The sequence below is a fragment of the Mesoplodon mirus genome (genome assembly GCF_964341445.2).
Source record: "Mesoplodon mirus genome assembly, chromosome: 4".
Taxonomy (NCBI): Eukaryota; Metazoa; Chordata; class Mammalia; order Artiodactyla; family Ziphiidae; genus Mesoplodon; species Mesoplodon mirus.
The window spans coordinates 17,960,550-17,980,331 of NC_138979.1; the positions used below are offsets into that span (position 1 = coordinate 17,960,550).

Below are 19,782 nucleotides of genomic sequence, written 5' to 3' on the forward strand. Positions count from 1 at the left end.
TTTGAACTTGGATCTGTTGCAATTTTATGTTCACAGATATGAACAGCCTTTTATCACATTCCATTATTCAGAAACTGAACTGCCAGAGAGGTACATAAAGCAGCCACAAAATAAAGCAGCGTATAAGGGAACCCAGAAAGAGGAAAGAGTGCTGTCTTAGAAAACTTTTAATTCTTTAAAAGATTGGTAAACGCCCAACAATGCACTTCTTTACAGGCAAAAGAAGGAAACAAGGTGAATACCAAAAAAAAAGGTCTTCAGATGAATGTGTTCATGAAGGCTCATTAGAACTAGTCTTCAGTCACTTTATCACCATTCAAAACAGAATTATTAGAAACTTCTAAAAGAGCTCAAGAATGCGAACTGATGCAGGTTCAAGAATGAAAATTACATCTAATACTCACAAGCTCCGTCAGTTTATGTAACCATCCTAAAAGTCACTGTTCAGATACTTTATGGGAAGGCCTAGAACATAACTAAACTAAACTAAAGCTTAAAAAAACAAATACAAAAAGTCATGAGGAAGGTAAGAAGGAGAGCTTGAGCAAGAAGAGAGAGTACATATGAGATAAGGAAACTGCCCAATGTTTTCAGTATTCACAAATTGCACATAATTTTTCTAATCAAAATTTCTCCCTTAGGGCTTCCCTGGGGGCGCAGTGGTTGAGAGTCCGCCTGCCGATGCAGGGGACACAAGTTCGTGCCCCGGTCCGGGAAGATCCCACGTGCCGCGGAGCAGCTGGGCCCGTGAGCCATGGCCGCTGAGCCTGCACGTCCGGAGCCTGTGCTCCGCAACGGGAGAGGCCACAGCAGTGAGAGGCCCGCGTACCACAAAAAAAAAAAAAAAAAATTCTCCCTTAGAGTATAAAATTCAATACTCTGAAAATTCTTTTTAATTATGCAAAAGAGATAAATATCAAACAAATTGTTACATGAAAGTCAAGCAAACAGAATTATATAATGGCTAGAGTGATGGTTTTATAAATATTGCTCTATCTGGCTCACCTAAATTAGAAATGGTCTCAGAGGAATACTTCTAATGAGATGGTTTGTCCCAATGTTCATTACTTTCCTTTCCAATGTACTTACATCAAAATGATCATCACATAAATGTTGCTGGGTCAGACACTGAGTGTTGTATCCAGAGTCACCTGATGAGGAAAGATAATGCCCCAGACATAGAGCAACGGAAGTGGTATTTTTTTCACACGACCTCATATTATTAATATTATATATTAACTGTATATTGTGTAGGCAGAATAATGGCCCCCAAAGATTGGTTCACATCCTAATCCCTAGAACCTGCCATGTTACCTGACATGCAAAAGGGCCTGTACATGTGGAATGAAGGCAAAGACTGAGGTGAGGAGATCATCCTCGATTTTCCAGGGGGGCTCAACATAATCACATGAGTCCTTAAAAATGGGAGAGAAGGGAGAGGGAGGGAGGCGTGACTGCAGAAGAACGGTCAAAGGGATGCAAGGTTGCCGATGGTGAAGATGGAGAAAGGGCCACAAGCAAGGAATACAGGTGGCCTCCAGAAGCTGGAAAAGGCAAAGAAATGGATTCTCCCTTCTTTGGGATTCTCCCTTGGAGCCTCCAAAAGAAACACAGCCCTGCCAACCCTTGAACTTTAGCTCATTGGGATCCAAACGAGACTCTGACTTATGGTACTAAAATTAATCTGTATTGTTTTAAGGCACTAAGTTTGTGGTAACTTGTTATAGCGGGAATAGAAAACTGATACATATACACACAGAGAAAATTATAAACACCCTGCTCTTCAAAATTTATGTATTAACTCTGATCAAACTAACTGCCCAATTTTGAAGAGAAGAGGTGCCATGTCTTCGATGAGGGACAGAAATGAGGAAGGCAGACTGGGAAGCTTTCTGGATGAAGCACCAAGGGCAAGCCCAGACAGACCCCTGCCCACCTGGCTCTCCCACCCACCTCAGAGTGGACACATGATCCCCAAGCCTTGACCATGGATCACAAACCCATTCTCAGGATTCAATGCAGTTCTGCTCTATGATTTGTAACTCATCTTTTCTTCTTTCTTTTTTTTCTTTATTTGGCTGCACTGCGTGGCATGTGGGATCTTAGTTCCCAGACCAGGGATCGAACCTGTGCTCCCTGCAGTGGAGGAGCAGAGTGTTAACCACTGGACCCCCAGGGAAGCCCCTGTGACTCATCACTGACCTTGCTTCTGCCTCCCATTCCCAATCCTCTTACTCTGATTACACAAGAACGGTTATTACCCAGCATTAGTAGATACCCACATACTACTTATGCAAACTGATCACCAGCTGGTTTTTGTTGTTCTAAGTCATAAATCTTTAGGCTGCAACATCTCTGCCAAGCAAGAGAATATTCTTTTCCAATGCATTAACACAAATTCTATATTTAAAATAAACACTTCTCAAGCTGATCTAAATAACAAATTAACCAGTGGATCAGCCATGGCACAAACTGACATTTTAATTAAATGTGATGATAGGCTGAGTAAAGTAGCAGTCTGAAATGCCCTTTGGCTCCTGCTTTTTCCATATTATGATTGGTCCTAGACGGTTCCGGTTGTAATTTTCCATCTTTAAACATGGGAATTATCTCTACAAAATGATTTATTTTCTTGAAGGTACATGCTGCTCCTGTACTCCTTCTATATATAACCTCACTAAATATCAGCCATAGATATGTGTATGTGTACATACAAAGACTTATTACTAGGGTGCCACTATACAGACAAGAAAACGATGCTTGTACAACACGGTCAAAACACAACTGCAGCCCAGGCAACCAGCTGCTGTAATTGCTGTATTTACTCTCAATTCTGTAAGAAAGAGTCGAAAAAATAACACATAGAGGCTGCTTAATCCCCAGAACAGACAGAAAATGGAGGGTAATGTAGAAAAATGTAGGGATAGAAAACTTTCTACAACTTTTAGAGAGAATACGAATGGAAAAGCATTCCACCAAGGAACAGGCAGTGTGACAGTACCTGAGAATAAGCCAGGTCCCCGGTCTGGACCATGTTTCAGAACAAGAGAGAGAAACAGGAGGTGAGGTAACGGAAGCACAGTCCCCTTTTTTGCAGTTATAAAAATTCTAGATTTATTTAAGTTCTGTCAAATGCCAACTGGAGGCAAATATGTAAAGGAAGCATCAGGGCTTCCCTGGTGGCACAGTGGTAGACAGTCCGCCTGCCGATGCAGGGGACACGGGTTCGTGCCCCGGTCCGGGAAGATCCCACATGCCGCGGAGCGGCTGGGTCCGTGAGCCACGGCCGCTGAGCCTGCGTGTCCGGAGCCTGTGCTCCGCAACGGGAGAGGCCACAACAGTGAGAGGCCCGCGTACCGCAAAAAAAAAAAAAAAAAAAAAAAGGAAGCCTGAAATCTAAGCCACAGAAAGTGCTAGATAGAGATCTCTGTGAGAAGGCGCTGTCCTCTCTCACGTGAGTCCTAGAGCACACGATCTCATGCTGCTATATGCACATGCTGCAGTGCCCAGGCTCTTTACTGAGGAGAAAAACAATTTGCTGAAATGTAGGCAATGAATTGATACATAATAATTAATAAATTGTTCATTTATACATCAATATAAATGAAATTTGTAAATACAAAATAGTATAATGAATCAATACACTGATTCAGATGTAAGGTGGTTTTTCTTCGAAACGTGGCCATCACAGGGACCGCTAGCTGTCCATTTCAGGGAAAAGGCAGAAGGGGTGAAAACCTCTGGGGCGCGTTTACCAAGCACTCTGTGTCCCTGCAGGGCTGCCTCTCGGGCCCTTCCCATTTGGGACTCACACAACGATTCTGAGAGATGAAGCCGGTCTCTAGCTGGGGACAGCAGCCAACAGAACGAGGAACGCAAAGCCATTTCTGACATGAAAAGCAATGAAAGAATAAATAAGCAAACACAGTTTCAAGAAGGTCTATACAAGAGATCTGTATCAAGAGCAGCAAGAAGAAAAGAGAAGATGTTATCTGCCAGGATTTCATGATGACAAAATAATCCACATATGGGCCTCTCTGTGACATGTGCTAATAGAAAAAAGAACCTAGATACCTGGTTAGAATGTAGAATGAAAGTGAAAAAAGAAAGCTTGTTTACAGTCTAATCGTGTCTGCTCAAACATTTTCACACAATTATTTTCTCTATGTAATGCACTTCTTATTGCCATTTGAAAATGGGCTTTCTTGCTTCGATTTAAATTGTACTTTCTTAATATATTCATAGCTATATCACGTTTACAAACTTTCAAGTGTCAGTAACCGTTTCTGCACCTGATAGATAGAAAAAAAATCGGACACGTACGATATATCCCCATACAAAGGCAAGACTGCAAGGCAAGGCCTCAGGGTCAAGTAAAATATACTAGCCAAGGACAAAAAGAAGTGAGAAATACAGAAGTGATTGGACAGTGGAGAAATCTTAGTGGGGTGGGGAAGGGATCTGTAAAACTATTCTTCCCTAGATTTCAGCAGGTGTGACAGATACAGAGACCTTGTGCACAAGGGCTCCAGTCCCATAAGGCCTGGGGTGTGGAGGTCTCACACAGGTGGTGCTGTGAACACTACAGGAAGCCTTTTCAATGACCAAGGACCACCCGCTAACTACAGGCCAAAGTCCATCTGATTACATGGGGCAGAGAGTTCCTAAAATACATTCCTCCTCCCAGTGGCCCAACAGTCACCATTATTAAGTGTAAAATACTGTATACATCTGTGTGGAGATTTTTTTTAATTAAGTACTTCACAAAGATGTAATTAAACAATGTAGGAAGCAAATGATTATTCCGCAGAAAGGTAACTCGGAAATACTAGTGTCAGACGGGAAGTGCAAAGATGTTCTGACTTCAAGTCTGGTGTCTGGAAATGCCACAACGGTAGCCTGACATACAGTAAGTGTCCATACATTTTCGGCAATAACTCCACTTGTCTTGAATATGAAGAGGTGTGATATGTATGGTTATGCCATAAGCACAGTCTGTGTTAGTTCACTCCACTGAGCCTCAGTTTCCTGATGGTAAATAGGGGAGATGGACCTGGAGGCTTCCTAAGGGACTGCTCCATCCTACAAAGATGTGGAAACCTGTCCCCAGCGTCCCTTATGCAATACAGTATACTCATAGCCTCTGTGGGGAGAATCCATGCACATGTCTAGATTTTCGTGTGCTCTGTGGAAGGAAAGGATTCCTGGGTAAAGGAAGCAGATATAAATGACACAGTATGATGAAAAGACTACACTGTTACCTTGTGGAGTGTTAAGTTCCAATGTAAAGACCACAGATGAAATGTTTCAGCCCAACGAAGCAACTGATCGCTTACATTTTATTACCATTTTAAAACCTAACATTTCTTGTGTTCTGGTGTGGGGAAAATATATCTTGTCGTTCCCCCCCACCACCATTTTTCTTAATGGATGACCACATGAAAAGGCAAGTTTAAAAATAATTTTGCAACCAAAATCACCATATGTTGATTGCTGGTTCCTTCCCTGGAAAATTGAGGGATGAAACACACATCCTTGAGACACCAGCTATCAACAAAAAAGCAGGCTTTCTTTATGGCGTTGAAATGCCACCTCTGGAACAAGCATCTTGGTCCGCAGACAGCGTGCCTGCTGCTGAACTGCTGACGCCTGACAGCCCGTCTTATCTGCCAAATTGCTCGTTAAGCCTGGCAATTGTCACCTGCGCCTCCAGTTCATACTCCAGCAGGGAATAAACATCAGTCTGCTCACACCATCCTCGGCAGCAAGCTTCCAACACCACCCTCAGTAGCCCGGCCCCCCCGCCACCTGCAACCCTCCACACACACTCACCTTGTATGCACACCATTATTTTTAAAATGCCAATTCGGCTTCCAGCTCTTAGAAGCTGGCTTAGCTTAAATAAAGCAAAAAAATACAAAAGACAGAGAACATGCAACATAAGCCCCGTATTACAATGTGAAGTGGGCTGACCAATAATTCACTTAATTATTCATGCCAGCAAAGAACACATAAACAGTCTGAATGTAGTGAAGAACGCTCATTTCATGGAGTATTTCTGAGTGCACAGGTGACAAGAGAGCGGAGCAGATCAGAGGAGTCCTCTTCCAATGGGATCTGACCCATCCAACCTTGACTGTAAGTCTGAAAGGAGAGTACTCCAATTTATGAATAAACAATAGAGGTACTGTGGCAACCAGAACAAAGAGGTAGCTGAGAGTACTCCAGGATCTCTGTCTTTGCTGCTTCCACTGATCGCTGCCAATGAGCGCTCTGACATTCAGAGGCGGATCGATACACAAAAAAGATACCAAAGAGATACTTTGTGGGCAAAATGCACCAAAGATATGAAACAGAATGTCTGCAACCCCATAAAACAACTTCTGATGGAATACTGTTTTTCATTTTGCAGAAGTAAAATATTCACCACCAACCCTGCAATTAGCTAGAAAATTACAATAATTACAGCAATTTTGTATCCCATCTCCAATCCAATTAATAGATATATGACCTTGTCAACATGTAATAATCAGATTGCATCTACAACAAAACTGGATGGGTTTTGTATGCTGAACAGAACTTGCACAGTAAGAAGGTAATTATTTGAAATACTGAGAATGCCATTTGTATGCCACGCTCCACTTCACAAGTTAAAAGGAAATACAATAGGAATATTATTTCTATTTTCAGTATATGTTTAAATAAAATCCGGAAAATAGTATTCTAATACCAGGTAATGTTAAGAGAATAGGTCTCTAAACCAAAGATCTTGGATCTCGGAGCAAGACAAAACCAATCCGTATATTCCTGAGTAAGAAAAAAAATTTAGAGCTCAAGAAAGAGGCGGCGGGGTCGGGGGCACCTAACTTTATGACACAAGCCTTGTACAGCAGGTTTTTTTTGTTTGTTTGTTTGTTTTGTTTTGTTTTGTTTTGCGGTATGCGGGCCTCTCACCGCTGCGGCCTCTCCCGTCGCGGAGCACAGGCTCCGGACGCGCAGGCTCAGCGGCCATGGCTCACGGGCCCAGCCGCTCCGTGGCACGTGGGATCTTTCCGGACCAGGGCACAAACCCGTGCCCCCTGCATCAGCAGGCGGACTCTCAACCACTGCGCCACCTGGGAAGCCCTGTACAGCAGTTCTTGATGTCTCTGTAAGTTTTCAAAGTTAGGGAGCTAGTAAAATCTTACCAATTAGTTAAAGAGCACCATTTTGAGCACCATTTTGCCAGACGTGGATACAAATTAACTATAAAATTAACATAGCTCAGAAAGGTTAAAATGTTAAAAGACAATCTAATCGGATACTTTGTTTCTCAAAATTTCTACAGCAATTCTATTTCTAGGACTTCTTCCATCACTAGAGCATATATATACCACTGCCAAGGAATCTCGAATCTTCAATCTGGCTTTTCCAAAGGAAATATTAAATCAGTATTCGGGGACGAAAAGAAATCCTGCCATCATTCTAAAGCCAGGCTACCCAGGCTACCCCGAGAATGTCTGATCTCTATAAAAAGCCTTTGAGAATTAAAAAAGAAAAAAATTGTAAGTGGGGGAAAATAATGCTAGACTTGGTCTCAATGATCTGCTCCGGAAATTGTGCTCCTGGGCACAGTAGGTCTCTCTAAAACTGGATTTGTGAACAATAAAAATACACTTAAACATCTATCACAGAACCGTGGGGTTAAGAGAGCACGGTTCGGGCTTCCCTGGTGGCGCAGTGGTTGAGAGTCCGCCTGCCGATGCAGGGGACACGGGTTCGTGTCCCGGTCCAGGAGGATCCCACATGCCGCGGAGCGGCTGGGCCCGTGAGCCACGGCCGCTGAGCCTGCGCGTCCGGAGCCTGTGCTCCGCAATGGGAGAGGCCACAACAGTGAGAGGCCCGCATATCGCCAAAAAAAAAAAAAAAAAAAAAAAGAGAGAGCACGGTTCCACTTTGACCCTGTATGAAAGCACTCCACCCCACCTACCTAAGAAAGGCAATGTTTCCTATCCAGGAAGACATGTCCTATTTACTTGGGTTCTGTAACTCCTCACGCCTTTAGAACACCCATAACTACTGGGTTTGCACTCAAGAGACATCATTATCACCAGCATCTGTCTATAATCTCCTGTTACTCTAGTGCTTGTCGTGTGTCAGAAGTTCTAACATCTCCTTTACTCTTCACAGTCCTGGGCCAGGTACCTGGAGAAGAACAAACTGAAGCTGAGTGAGACTGCTGACCTTGTATGATGTGGCTTTGCCTTACTCTTTCTGAACCATGAATATGCTAAACCACCATCCTAGAAAGGAGTATCTGAACAGCAAGCTCATGTTAAAAGCATAAAGTAGACTATACTCCCAAACTTATCAAAAGTCTGGTTGGGAAAAAAAAAATTATAAGGTTATCCATATCTGCTTATCTTTAAATTGAAGTATACCTATCTATGCGTGAAGGATGCAGAGACCTTCCAAGAAATGCCAGAACAGTTCAAAGGGTTTGATGTCAAATCAGCATATTCATTATGCACCACTCCCTAAAATGGCATTATTGGCTGGAAAACTGCTGCATTTCTCCAGTGTGGACAGTCCTAAGGCAGAGAAGGTCCAATGCCCAGGGCCCACAGCACTTCTGGAGGCCCAAATGTTTTAAATTACTTTTCTTAATCAGAAGGGGAAAATGAACTTTGGGAGGAAAACGTTTTAATTTTTTTTCACGTCATAGGAAAATACTTCCACAGTTTTCTTAGCTTCCATCAATTTTTTATGGAATGGAGGTGATAAGTTAATTCATTCATAGGAAAATTATCACTTTATTTCTTCAAGATAAATTTTGAGGCTTATATATCTGAAATCCTTTATTAACCATGCCCCTAACTGGAGTTGATTATTCCATCACTGAACAAATCTCTACATATTGTTGGTTTCTTTATTTCCATATCTGAAAAAGAGGAAGAACATAAACTCCTTGATGGCAAGGACTAGGCCATATTAACTCAACTCTGAACTCTGATCACCTAGCGTAAGGTCTGGCCAGCACAGACCTACTGTTGTTTTATTTCCGAATGAATGGTATTAATACTGTAGAAAAGGACTCATAGCTATTGGGTAACTTTCACATAGTCACCAAACCTTGTATTTAGTAGATGTTTAACACGCATTTACCCAGTGCCTACCAAGGCCATAAAATCTAAATAACATTAGCAAATAAAATTCAGAGCTTCTTGCTCTGGATATTTGCATATTTTCCCACTGATGACTGCAAGACAGACAACACATATGCTTCAAATATAACTTCCTTTTCTCAGTTAAAACAAGGTAAAAGAGATGTTTGGGGTTGAAAACAGCATTTAAATTTTAACACACAGATCCAGCCAAATATGGGTGGTGGTGGTTTAAAAATCTTGTTGAGTCAGTGAAGTCAAAAGATATAAATGGGGGACTTCCCTGGCAGTCCAGTGGTTAGGGCTCCATGCTTCCAATGCAGGGGGCCTGGGTTCGAGCCCTGGTCGGGGAACTAGGATCCCACGTGCCACACAGCGTGGCCAAAAAGTAAAAAATAAATTTAAAAAAAAGATATAAATGGATGGGCAGCAAGCCATTCAAATTCTTCTTAACCTAAAGACAGGACGGGCCTTTCCTCCAACACATTTTTAAGGTGCAGCTAAATTAAAGGTGCACCTTGCTTTGTAAAACACATGAATAAAAAACCACAACAGTAACACAACCAAAAGCTCTGTATTTCATTATATACATTAAGGTGTAATTACTCACATAAAGACGCTGTTTTCCAAACATCAGGCACCTATGAATCCTTGTACTCTTGTTTCATTAAAATCTTTAAATCAAAACTAGGCAATCCATTTCTTAAACACAAGCTTGTGCCAAGCAGATAATCATTAAGGCATGGACTTAATGAGCTAGTATACAATAAAAGAAAAGAAAATGACCTGCACACCCCCTACATATTACTTCACATACCATACATGGTACACACCTCACCTTTTGAAAAACACTGCCCAAAGTAAATCCTACATAACATTTTTTTTTTTTTTTTCTTTTTGCAGTATGCGGGCCTCTCACTGCTGTGGCCTCTCCCGTTGCGGAGCACAGGCTCCGGACGCGCAGGCCCAGCGGCCATGGCTCACGGGCCCAGCCGCTCCGCGGCATATGGGATCCTCCCAGACCGGGGCACGAACCCGCATCCCCTGCATCGGCAGGCGGACTCTCAACCACTGCGCCACCAGGGAGGCCCCTACATAACATTTTTTAAGTAGTGTATCCATGTAGTAATCAAATGTTACTTCCACAAAATCAGTTTAAAATATATTTGTTCATGTATGTGCACAAACAACCTACGTCTCCTGGATATAAGGAAAGGTCCAGCTAAAACACCTTACAGTGGCTGTTCCTGTCCACGCTTCCTTGGAAACATTTTCCACTGTGCCCAGCTCTCACTACGATTATTCTTGTCCAGGTGATAGAAAGCAATTTTAGAAAGTGGTTAACATTGGTCTGCAACCATACACGATCCCCTGGGCATCATGTACATATCCCATCATGCAATGTGCCTTTCAATCCTCTACATCTCTATATGGCACACTTTCCCTGTGGTTTCTGATGGATCGTCAGATTTGTCAACTGTTAAATTGACGTTCTTTCCTTATTCCCCATATATATATACTCTCTCTCTCTCTCTCTCTCTCCCCCCCTATATATATATATATATATATATATATATATATCCTCAAGGGACAGTGGAAGCAGAAATAGTTTATGAACATCTAGAAGCAAATTACCAAAACGCTACAGACTGCTACCAATGTGAAAAGTGGGGACAATGATGCATTTTATAAGAATAAACTATATATTCTAAAAATTATCTAACTATATTCTATATATTATTTTATAAATTATTACCTATCTCTATGTGAAGATCTACTGAAGACTACCAGTAACATCACACAAGACTAAATTTTCCACTTGAAAAACTGAAATGTTTCTAGAGAGATGTGCCTCAAAGATAAATGATTTTTAAGTTATAAATGTCTTGAAATAGGCCTTCTTAGTCTTAACCATTGCTCAATGATAAGATTATACAATTACAAATGCTAAATAGAATGTTTAGCAGAAGTTCTTCACAGTAAGCTTGGCTGGAATGGCTACAGAATTCCTCAAGCTCGTGTCCCAGAACTCGGGCACTAGGAATCCTAGGGTTCCTACTATAAACTCACTAAGTCCAATCTTTTCATTTCTTGAGAGCATCTAATAGCAGCTCTTCTAGATCCCTGAAGATAACAATCCTTGAGGTCCCTTCAGCCCCTGCTCTCCAGATGAAGTTCAGGTAACTGTCATAACCAACTTGATGGTCAATCCAACGCACTGTGTTTGGTTTCAGTGGTGGGATGTTGGTTATTACTATCTGTTCTAGTGTTCATACAAAACATAGGGAAAGAAAAACGCAGGTAGTATAACGTTAACTATTATCCTTATTTACCTTTGGTGAGCAATTAAAAGTCAACCAGTCCAAAGTAAAGTAAGGCCAATCTATGAAACCGTAAAGAATCTTGCCTCCCTCTCTTGCAAAAGACACTCGCCCAGGTTCTAAACTTAATCAGTTTTTGATATAAACAGACAATGAATTCCATTCACAAGAGCATGGCTGGATAACACAGTCGGCATCCCCGTAAGTGAAGACGGAATATGCACTCACTGGCACGGAGGACCGAAGGGGTGACCTCGATCTCACTCGTTGCTTGGTAAGGCTGGAAGGCTGAAACACTGTTGGTGCCGAGCTCACTGCCAAACATCTCCGGACTCTGGGTGCCTGTGGAGCTGGCACTGGTGCCATCGCCTCCGTGATGCGGGTCTTGCTCATCAAACACTGCTACCAGCTAGAAATGACAGGTAAATTTGCAATTATAAACAAAGACATTTAAAATGACAACCAAAAACTTACACCACCTTTGATGTAAATCTACAGAGGAAAAATATGGATATGTACACACCCAAGAATGTTGCGTTTTAGGAAAAGAAACTTCAAAGAAATAGTCTTGCCCTGAGTTTTGTTTTGTTTTGTTTTGTTTTGCGGTACACGGGCCTCTCACTGTTGTGGCCTCTCCCGTTGCGGAGCACAGGCTCCAGACGCGCAGGATCAGCGGCCATGGCTCACGGGCCCAGCCACTCTGCGGCATGTGGGATCTTCGCGGACTGGGGCACAAACCCGTCGTCCCCTCGATCGGCAGGCGGATTCTCAACCACTGCGCCACCGGGGAAGCCCTGAGTTTTGATGCTTTATTTTTATATTTCTAAGTCGTACACTTCATATGCAAAATTCTCTGGGTGAAAATAAAAATAAAATGGTTTTATATCACAGAATGCTAAAGGGGATGGAGTGGATTTAAATCTTTTTGTAAATGATATATCAAGTGGAAAAGAAAGTGCATATATACCTATATATAATGCATATACATGATACATAGTTTATACAGCAAAAGGTATAAGGGACCCTTCATATGGGAAAAAGGGTATATTAACAACCGTGCAGCATCTGCTCATTTGTGCATAAGAAACAAAGAAAGGATACAAGAAACTAATGAGATGGGTAGGCTACAGGGAGTTAGTAGGAACAGGGTTGAAAGAAAGAGAGAATGGGTACAATAGTGGAGATAATGGGGCAAAAACACTTTTCTGATTATATTTTTCTGTAACTCTGACTCTTAGAACCATCATAATGATTCAAATACCTAAAAGAGAAATAAATAATTGAAATCGACCAGGAAGCAAGGTGGGGTCTGGGGATCGGGAATCTAAAATGGAGCACAAACAAATAAACCCAGCTATGTTGCAAATGAAAAACAGAACCACAACGAAAAGGGTGGGGAAAAAAGAAGTAAGTCACTTTATAAAACTTTTTTTTTTCACTGTTTAACGTAAGGCTAAAGGCAAAAAGAACCTTCGCAGAAATATTGTATTCTAGTTAGTAAAGTTGTTCCTTACAAGCACGTGGTTTAGAAATTCATACTCCTCCTCCTCTCTCTCTCTCTCTCACACACACACACACACACACACACAGCAGGAATGAATGAAAAAGAAAAATATTTTGGATAATGAGAGCCAAAGTTCTCACCGCCAGAAACAGAAGTTACAAGCAAGGAACTATACTGTAGTATTAGGTTAGAATGAGAGGCATCAATATGAACTTGTGGTTTTTGTAAGCAGGTAGGCAGATGGGTGTGGATGGGTGTGAATACATGTGTCCTAGCTCTGTCCAGTGAGAGAGCCTAGAAGCAATGACACTGCTTCAGTGACAAATTGCTGGCCCAAGAACCAATGAACACAAGTGGCCAGATCATGGTTTCCAATACTACTCTCCAATAAATGAACTAGAACTCCTTAGAAAAATAGTTAATTTCAGGGTTGGGGACAGAGAAAATACGTGATGAGCCTGGAACACCTTGTGATACTAAAGAACACATCAAAGGAAGCACATCAAAGGGAATTAGGGCCAGCCTTAAGGAGCTCCCAAGGGCCGAAACCATCTGGGACACTTGTGAACGATCAAATAAGGAGAGCATTAGATTATAACCCAAGATAAACTAAACATCTGTGAGTTCATAGTGATAGAAGTAAATAATCGAAGAAATAAATAAACAAATGGTGGAGAATGGACAGCTTTTCCTTCCTGGAGCATCCCAATGAATAAATATGGAAAAAATCACTAAAAGAGAAATTATCACTAGGCAACCTCCACAGTCAGAAGCGTCTCAGGCAAGATCTACCAATGGATGCTAACGTCAATGGATGAGAGTATGGTGAGATATGGGCACATCTCAGAGTATCTCCCCATAAGATGCTTTTTAATTAAAAAGAGAAAGTAGTGTCTGCGGGCAGAAACTCGGCAGACAGCACTTCACCAAGTGCTGTCACGCACTTCATCAACATCACGTACCCTCTGAAAAATGCATTGAGAAGTATACAACGTTACTTCCGTGGTACTCTTGCCCCAAATGCATAACTTTGGTCTAATCGTGAAGAAACATCAGACAAATCCAAATTGAGGAACATCCAGAATAACTACTACTCTTTAAAAATATCAAGGTCGGGAAAGTAAAAGGCTGATGAAATTGTGTACATTGGAGGAGACTGAGGAGAAATATGAACTGCATGCCGTGTGAGCCCCTTGCCTGGCTCCTGGGCTAGACTAAAGGCATTAGTGGGAGAGAAGCAAAATTCAGATGAGGGCTATAGATTAGTTAGTCGTATGGACTCCATGTTATTTGTTTCCTAACTTTGAAAACTACACTATGATTACATTGGACGTGAACATGAGGGATAGAAGAAGGGTATATGGAAGCACTCTGTACTGTTCTTGTAACTTTTCTGAAACATAAAACTATTTCAAAATTGAAAATTTTCATAATACAGCATAACACAGTACCATAAAAATTAAAATTCAACCTATTCCTTCTTATAACTAAACAGTGGCAGCACTTCTTTAAAATCTCAAAGAGTAATAAAGTTCTAAGGCACAGAACACCTTGGTCATTCATGCTCCAATCCCATGCCTGGCGAACTAAGCTCAGCCTTCCAAGAAAAGAGAGTCAGGACTGCACACAAAAAGAACCAGACCTTCTGCCTCCGATCCAAGCCTTTTCAACGCCAATACTCCGATCAGTTAACAGACCAAAAGGTGTATTCACAGAATATGAAAAGTATTTATAATTACAGTTTTTCATTTTGAACAAATGCTATTGACATCAATCAATTCATTAGACAAAAAAGAAAACCACCATAAGGTCGTAGAGACATGAGGCAAACAGGAAGCTCAGAATCCTGCTGTGGCATCTTATATAATTACCTGATTAAACAATCTGAAGGAAGGTTAAGTGGTAAGAAGAAATTAAAGTCAGATGAATAGTTGGGCCACTCAACCTTATAATAAGCAACATCAGTAAGAAAAGAAATCCTTAGCAGTTATAAAAAATGGAAAGGTGTTTGTATATATACACTAAAGTTTCCATACACAGTATATATGTGTGTGTGTTGTAGGTATATATATGTACGTATATATACATATATATAATCAGCCTGTTTATCTGATAAGCATCCCCCCATATTAGTAACACAGACATTCTACAGATCAGGGGTCAGCAAACGTTTTTCTAAAAAGGTCCAGATAGTAAATATTTTTGGAGCTGTGCAATTCAAACAGTCTCTGTCACAACTATTCTACTTTGCACTGTAGCGTGAAAACAGCCGTACATAATACATGAATAAATGAGGGTGACTATGTTTAAATAAAACTTTATTTACAAAGCAGGCAGTGGACCAAACTTGACCCATGGGCCATAGTTTGATGATCCTGCACTAGATTGCTCATCCCTCTAGTAACATCCAATTTAAAATTTTCAATTTGGGAAATAAAACTAGAAGTCAACGTACCTTGGTAACCCTGATAAGCTAACAATATTCATTTCAAGCTCTTCATCAGGATTTTGAATTTCTGTACTTGATTTTAATTTCATCAGACTTCTCACAAGGTGTGTGGCTTAATATGCATTTTGAAGATATTAAATTCTGACATTTTGGCGCTTAACTGGAAGCAAATGAAATTCAAGTTTTGTTATTAACTTTTCACAATGATGTGTTCTCTCAAGGATCAAGTCCTTTCTGCAAACTGAAAATGGAGATTAAAAATTACAAAGAACGAGCCTTAAATGCCACACATGATGGAAGAACTTATACACATATATTAGTTTCAATAATTATCTTCAGCATTTTTAGAAAACACAAGAATTATGAAATCTGGACTGTGCCACGAACGAATGCTGTTTGAATTTCAGTGGCAGAATCACAGTTGGTGATTTGCAATATGCCAATAACATACAATTCTACAGCTTTCATTTAAACCAAAATTTAACTGCCAGGTGCAGACATAAAGTAATTTTGTGTTAAACTGGGAAGGATATATGATTTTAGAAAATCTACTCTACGAGAATACACAGTAGCACAGCAAAAGAAAACGAGACCTTCACAAAAACATCACATATTAAAAATCTCTATCATGTCCTTCAAAAAATGAAGGAAATGTCTTGCTTTTAAATTTGTGAAATGTGACTCAAATCCATATTTTAACAGATGGAATCTTCACTGCTGTCCATGAAGTAGACTGTTTTTGAAAGTTCACTTTAACTTTCAATAGTTATTACTTCATCGCTCTTCTGATCCATTCACCCATCCAGTCTCCACGAGAAAAGACAGGCAGAATTTAGGATAATACCCACGATGACCCGCCTATCAATAAAACTCCAAACTTGGCCGCACATTTCCACCTCTCTCAGAACAAGTCATTTCAGCTGCCTGAGACATCAGAACCCTCCAAAAGAAAACCCATTTCATAAACATCACACGCAAATGCATATATAGACCACTTGGATCAAGGGTGGCCTTTCATGGGTAAAAATCTGAGCTAAAAGCCCAGAACTGTGTGTAGCCAAGTGGCTAAGAGCATAGAATTCACAAAGAGAACTAAATTCAAAACCAGCTCTGACCTTACTTCTTAGATGGATGTTGGCCTAATCCACTGGCCTCTCGGCCATCTCTAAGCCTTACTTGTCCTCATCTGGAAAGAGGATGGTGATTGTGGTAGGCAGAATAATGCCCATGACTGTCCACACCCAAATCCCCAGAACCTGTGGACGTTGCCCTTCCACGGCAAAAGGGACCTGAAGATGTGATTCAGATCAAGGACCTTAAAACAGGGAGACTGTCCAGGATTATCCAGTGCGCCCCAGCTAATCACAGGAGTCTGGATAAGTGGAGAGCCTTTCCCAGCTGTGGTCAGTGGGAGATACAACAATGGTTAGAGAGAGATTACACTTCTGGCTTTGAGGACGAAGCCAGGGAGCCGTGAGCCAAGGAACGCGGGGGCCTCTGGAAGGCAAGAGAATGACTTCTCCCCTAGGGCCTCCAGGAAAGAATGCAGCTCTGCTCACGTTACCCGTGTCAGACTTCTACCCTACAGAACTACAAGTTAATAAATGTGTGATTTTTTTTTTTTTTTGCGGTACGCGGGCCTCTCACTGTTGTGGTCCCTCCGGCCATGGAGCACAGGCTCCGGACGCACAGGCCCGGCGGCCATGGCTCACGGGCCCAGCCGCTCCGCGGCATGTGGGATCTTCCCGGACCGGGGAACGAACCCATGTCCCCTGCATCGGCAGGCGGACTCTCAACCACTGCGCCACCAGGGAAGCCCAATGTGTGATGTTTTAAACCACTAGTTTGTGGTAATTTGTTATGGCAGCAATAGGAAACTAATCTAGTGCCAGGACCTCTCCTCCTGGACTTGTGACAAATCAGAGAGAAGGCGTGTCGACTTTCAGAACACAAGTGCATGCTTACTGTTAGCTATTATTAAGTGATAGTGTGGTGGTTGATAAATATATACTTCTGGAAAACTGAGGATCAGTTTCAAGAGTAACTACAGACTGAGGCAAAGTTCTTCGATACACCAATAATAAGAGGGGAAAACAACAGGAAAAGGAAAGGAGAAGGCTTGCGAGAAAAATTCAACATCACAATAAGCACAGAGTGAAGTTCTGCAGGTGCCCTCCATCCTCCCCTCAACCCCTCACACAAACACAGAGCAGCTTTTTACATCTCACTTCACTGAAAAGAAAACTGAGACTCAGAAAAATTAATATGACTAGAGCTTAGCTATAAGTATAGAATGAATCTGAAATTGGAAGTCAAATCCATCCAGCTTCAGAGATCTTATTTGCTCCCAACCTCACTGCCCTGGAGCATCTAATAAGTCGACAGCAAAGCCTTCTGGGAAGCTCCAGGCTATGAGCACCTACAAGCCTTGGAGTCGAATTCTATTCATTCTTGATTAACTAAAGCTAACACCCCACCTTACCAAGTTAACATAATTTTGATACCACTACCTAAAAGTTTCTGAACATATCTGAGGGTAACCATGCTAAAGATATCATCACTCAGTCTTGATCAGAAGAGGTTTTTAAAAGAGTCAAAGATGTTGCAGATTCTGTCTTCATACAGGAAATGGCAGGGGACGTAAGTCAAGTAGTTGCCTAAGTGAGGTCACCAAGACTCTAGGCCCAGACGCCACACGCCCTCCAAAGCCATTTTACTGCCATAGCCATTGAGTCATCCGTCTGTCTCTGTTGATTTCTTCATGTAAGGGCTGCACATATCCAGAAAAAGTTGATTATTATTGGTCTCATGAACATCTTTTGCACGCTCAACATTAATATATCGAATTGTTTGACTCTGAAATAAAGACCTGTAACTCTTTAGAAGGGCATCATGTTTCCGGCCCTGGAGAAGGTCCAAAGTATGTGGAAAAATACTAAAACTGACACTGAACTTGAAGATGCCTTTAAGACCCTTTCTTCACCTAAGGAACATGATTGGCCTCGATGAGTAAGCCAGACTCCACTGAATCACTTCATCTGTGGTATCAAAGCAAAATCGGCAAGAAACACAAAAGACAACGTGCACTTGATTTTGCTTCTGGTGGGGAACTCTCTGTGTTTGCCGCATTTTTCAATATTCTTCCTAACACCAGACTATGATGATGATGATGCTTCTGAACCCCCAAGATAACGATGGCATCACGTAAAACAACACATCTCTGAACAATGGCAGGGAGGTTTCATAGGCAGATTTGCCTGTAAAGAATAAATGCAACAGACAGAAAATGCAGTAAAAATGTGAGAGTTCTATCACAGTATAATATTCCAAAAAAACTAACAATAAAAATCAAGTAGTTGGAGATACCTGTATTTTATGATGGAAGTAAGGCTGTTCCATAACATACAGTTCTAAACTATCACTATTCCAAAAATGACTTTTTCTTCCCATAGGTCAATCTAGGAGTTTCTATAGTTAGGATCACACATATCGATACCTTTACCTTTTTTTTTTTTTTTTTTTGCCCTTTGACTCAAGGATACACCTTTAAAAACATGGTAGGGAATTCCCTGATGGTCCAGCGGTTAGCACTCGGCGCTTTCATTGCCGGGGCCCAGGTTCGGTCCCTGGTCAGGGAACTAAGAATCTGCAAGCTGTGTGGCACAGCCAAAAGGAAAAAGAAAAGGAAAACTAAGAGACACTGGCCCAGTTATATAGACTAGTGCAGTATGGTATCTACTCACAAGAAGGGGATCTAACGAGGTAAATATTTAACAGTGTCATTGCAAACAATGTACCATGTAGGAGCGGGTAAGACATTCCCTACCTGAACAAGCAGGGAGACCAACACCATCACAAGCTTCTACCTGTGGATGATCAAAGGTTATTGTCCCAGAAAAGCTAACAGCATCCTTTAAGAAGGTAAGATTTCATGGACAGAGATGCTTAATAAAGATATTGTGCTTCATCTGGAAATCACAGTGAAATCTATTCACCTACGACACTCCCCAGCTTATATTTCAGAGCTGGGATTTAATTCTGCTGTCCCTCAGGGTGACACAGTGTGTCACCCACTGAGCCTTCAGACTAATTAGATTCCCAATTTAAGAGTTATGCTCAACTAATAGCCTTGAGTGTATCAACCGCAAACCACAATGAACACATGCAAATGCTGTAGCCATCAGCTGGCTTACCCACTTGTCAGACATAATGTAAACCCCTCCCCCTCCCATCCCCGTTACCAAGGGCCACGGTTCCGTTTGTACCCATCCATGAGGTTACAACTACATTACGCTATTGCTGAAGTGTTAATAAAAAGCAAGACTGTACAGTAAGACAGAACAAAATGAATCTGAAATTGGCTAA

At 41.5% G+C, this 19,782-nt stretch overlaps 1 protein-coding gene across 18 annotated transcripts in view; it reads right to left on the bottom strand.

The window, feature by feature from the left end:
* Positions 1–19,782, bottom strand: part of PARD3 (par-3 family cell polarity regulator) — a 629,984-nt gene that overhangs the window by 375,905 nt on the left and 234,297 nt on the right. For all 18 annotated transcript variants that reach the window (XM_082620041.1, XM_082620034.1, XM_082620050.1 and 15 more), the window contains exon 3: positions 11,693–11,873. In XM_082620041.1, coding sequence (XP_082476167.1) covers positions 11,693–11,873 — 181 coding nt within the window. The remainder of the gene's footprint in view (positions 1–11,692; positions 11,874–19,782) is intronic.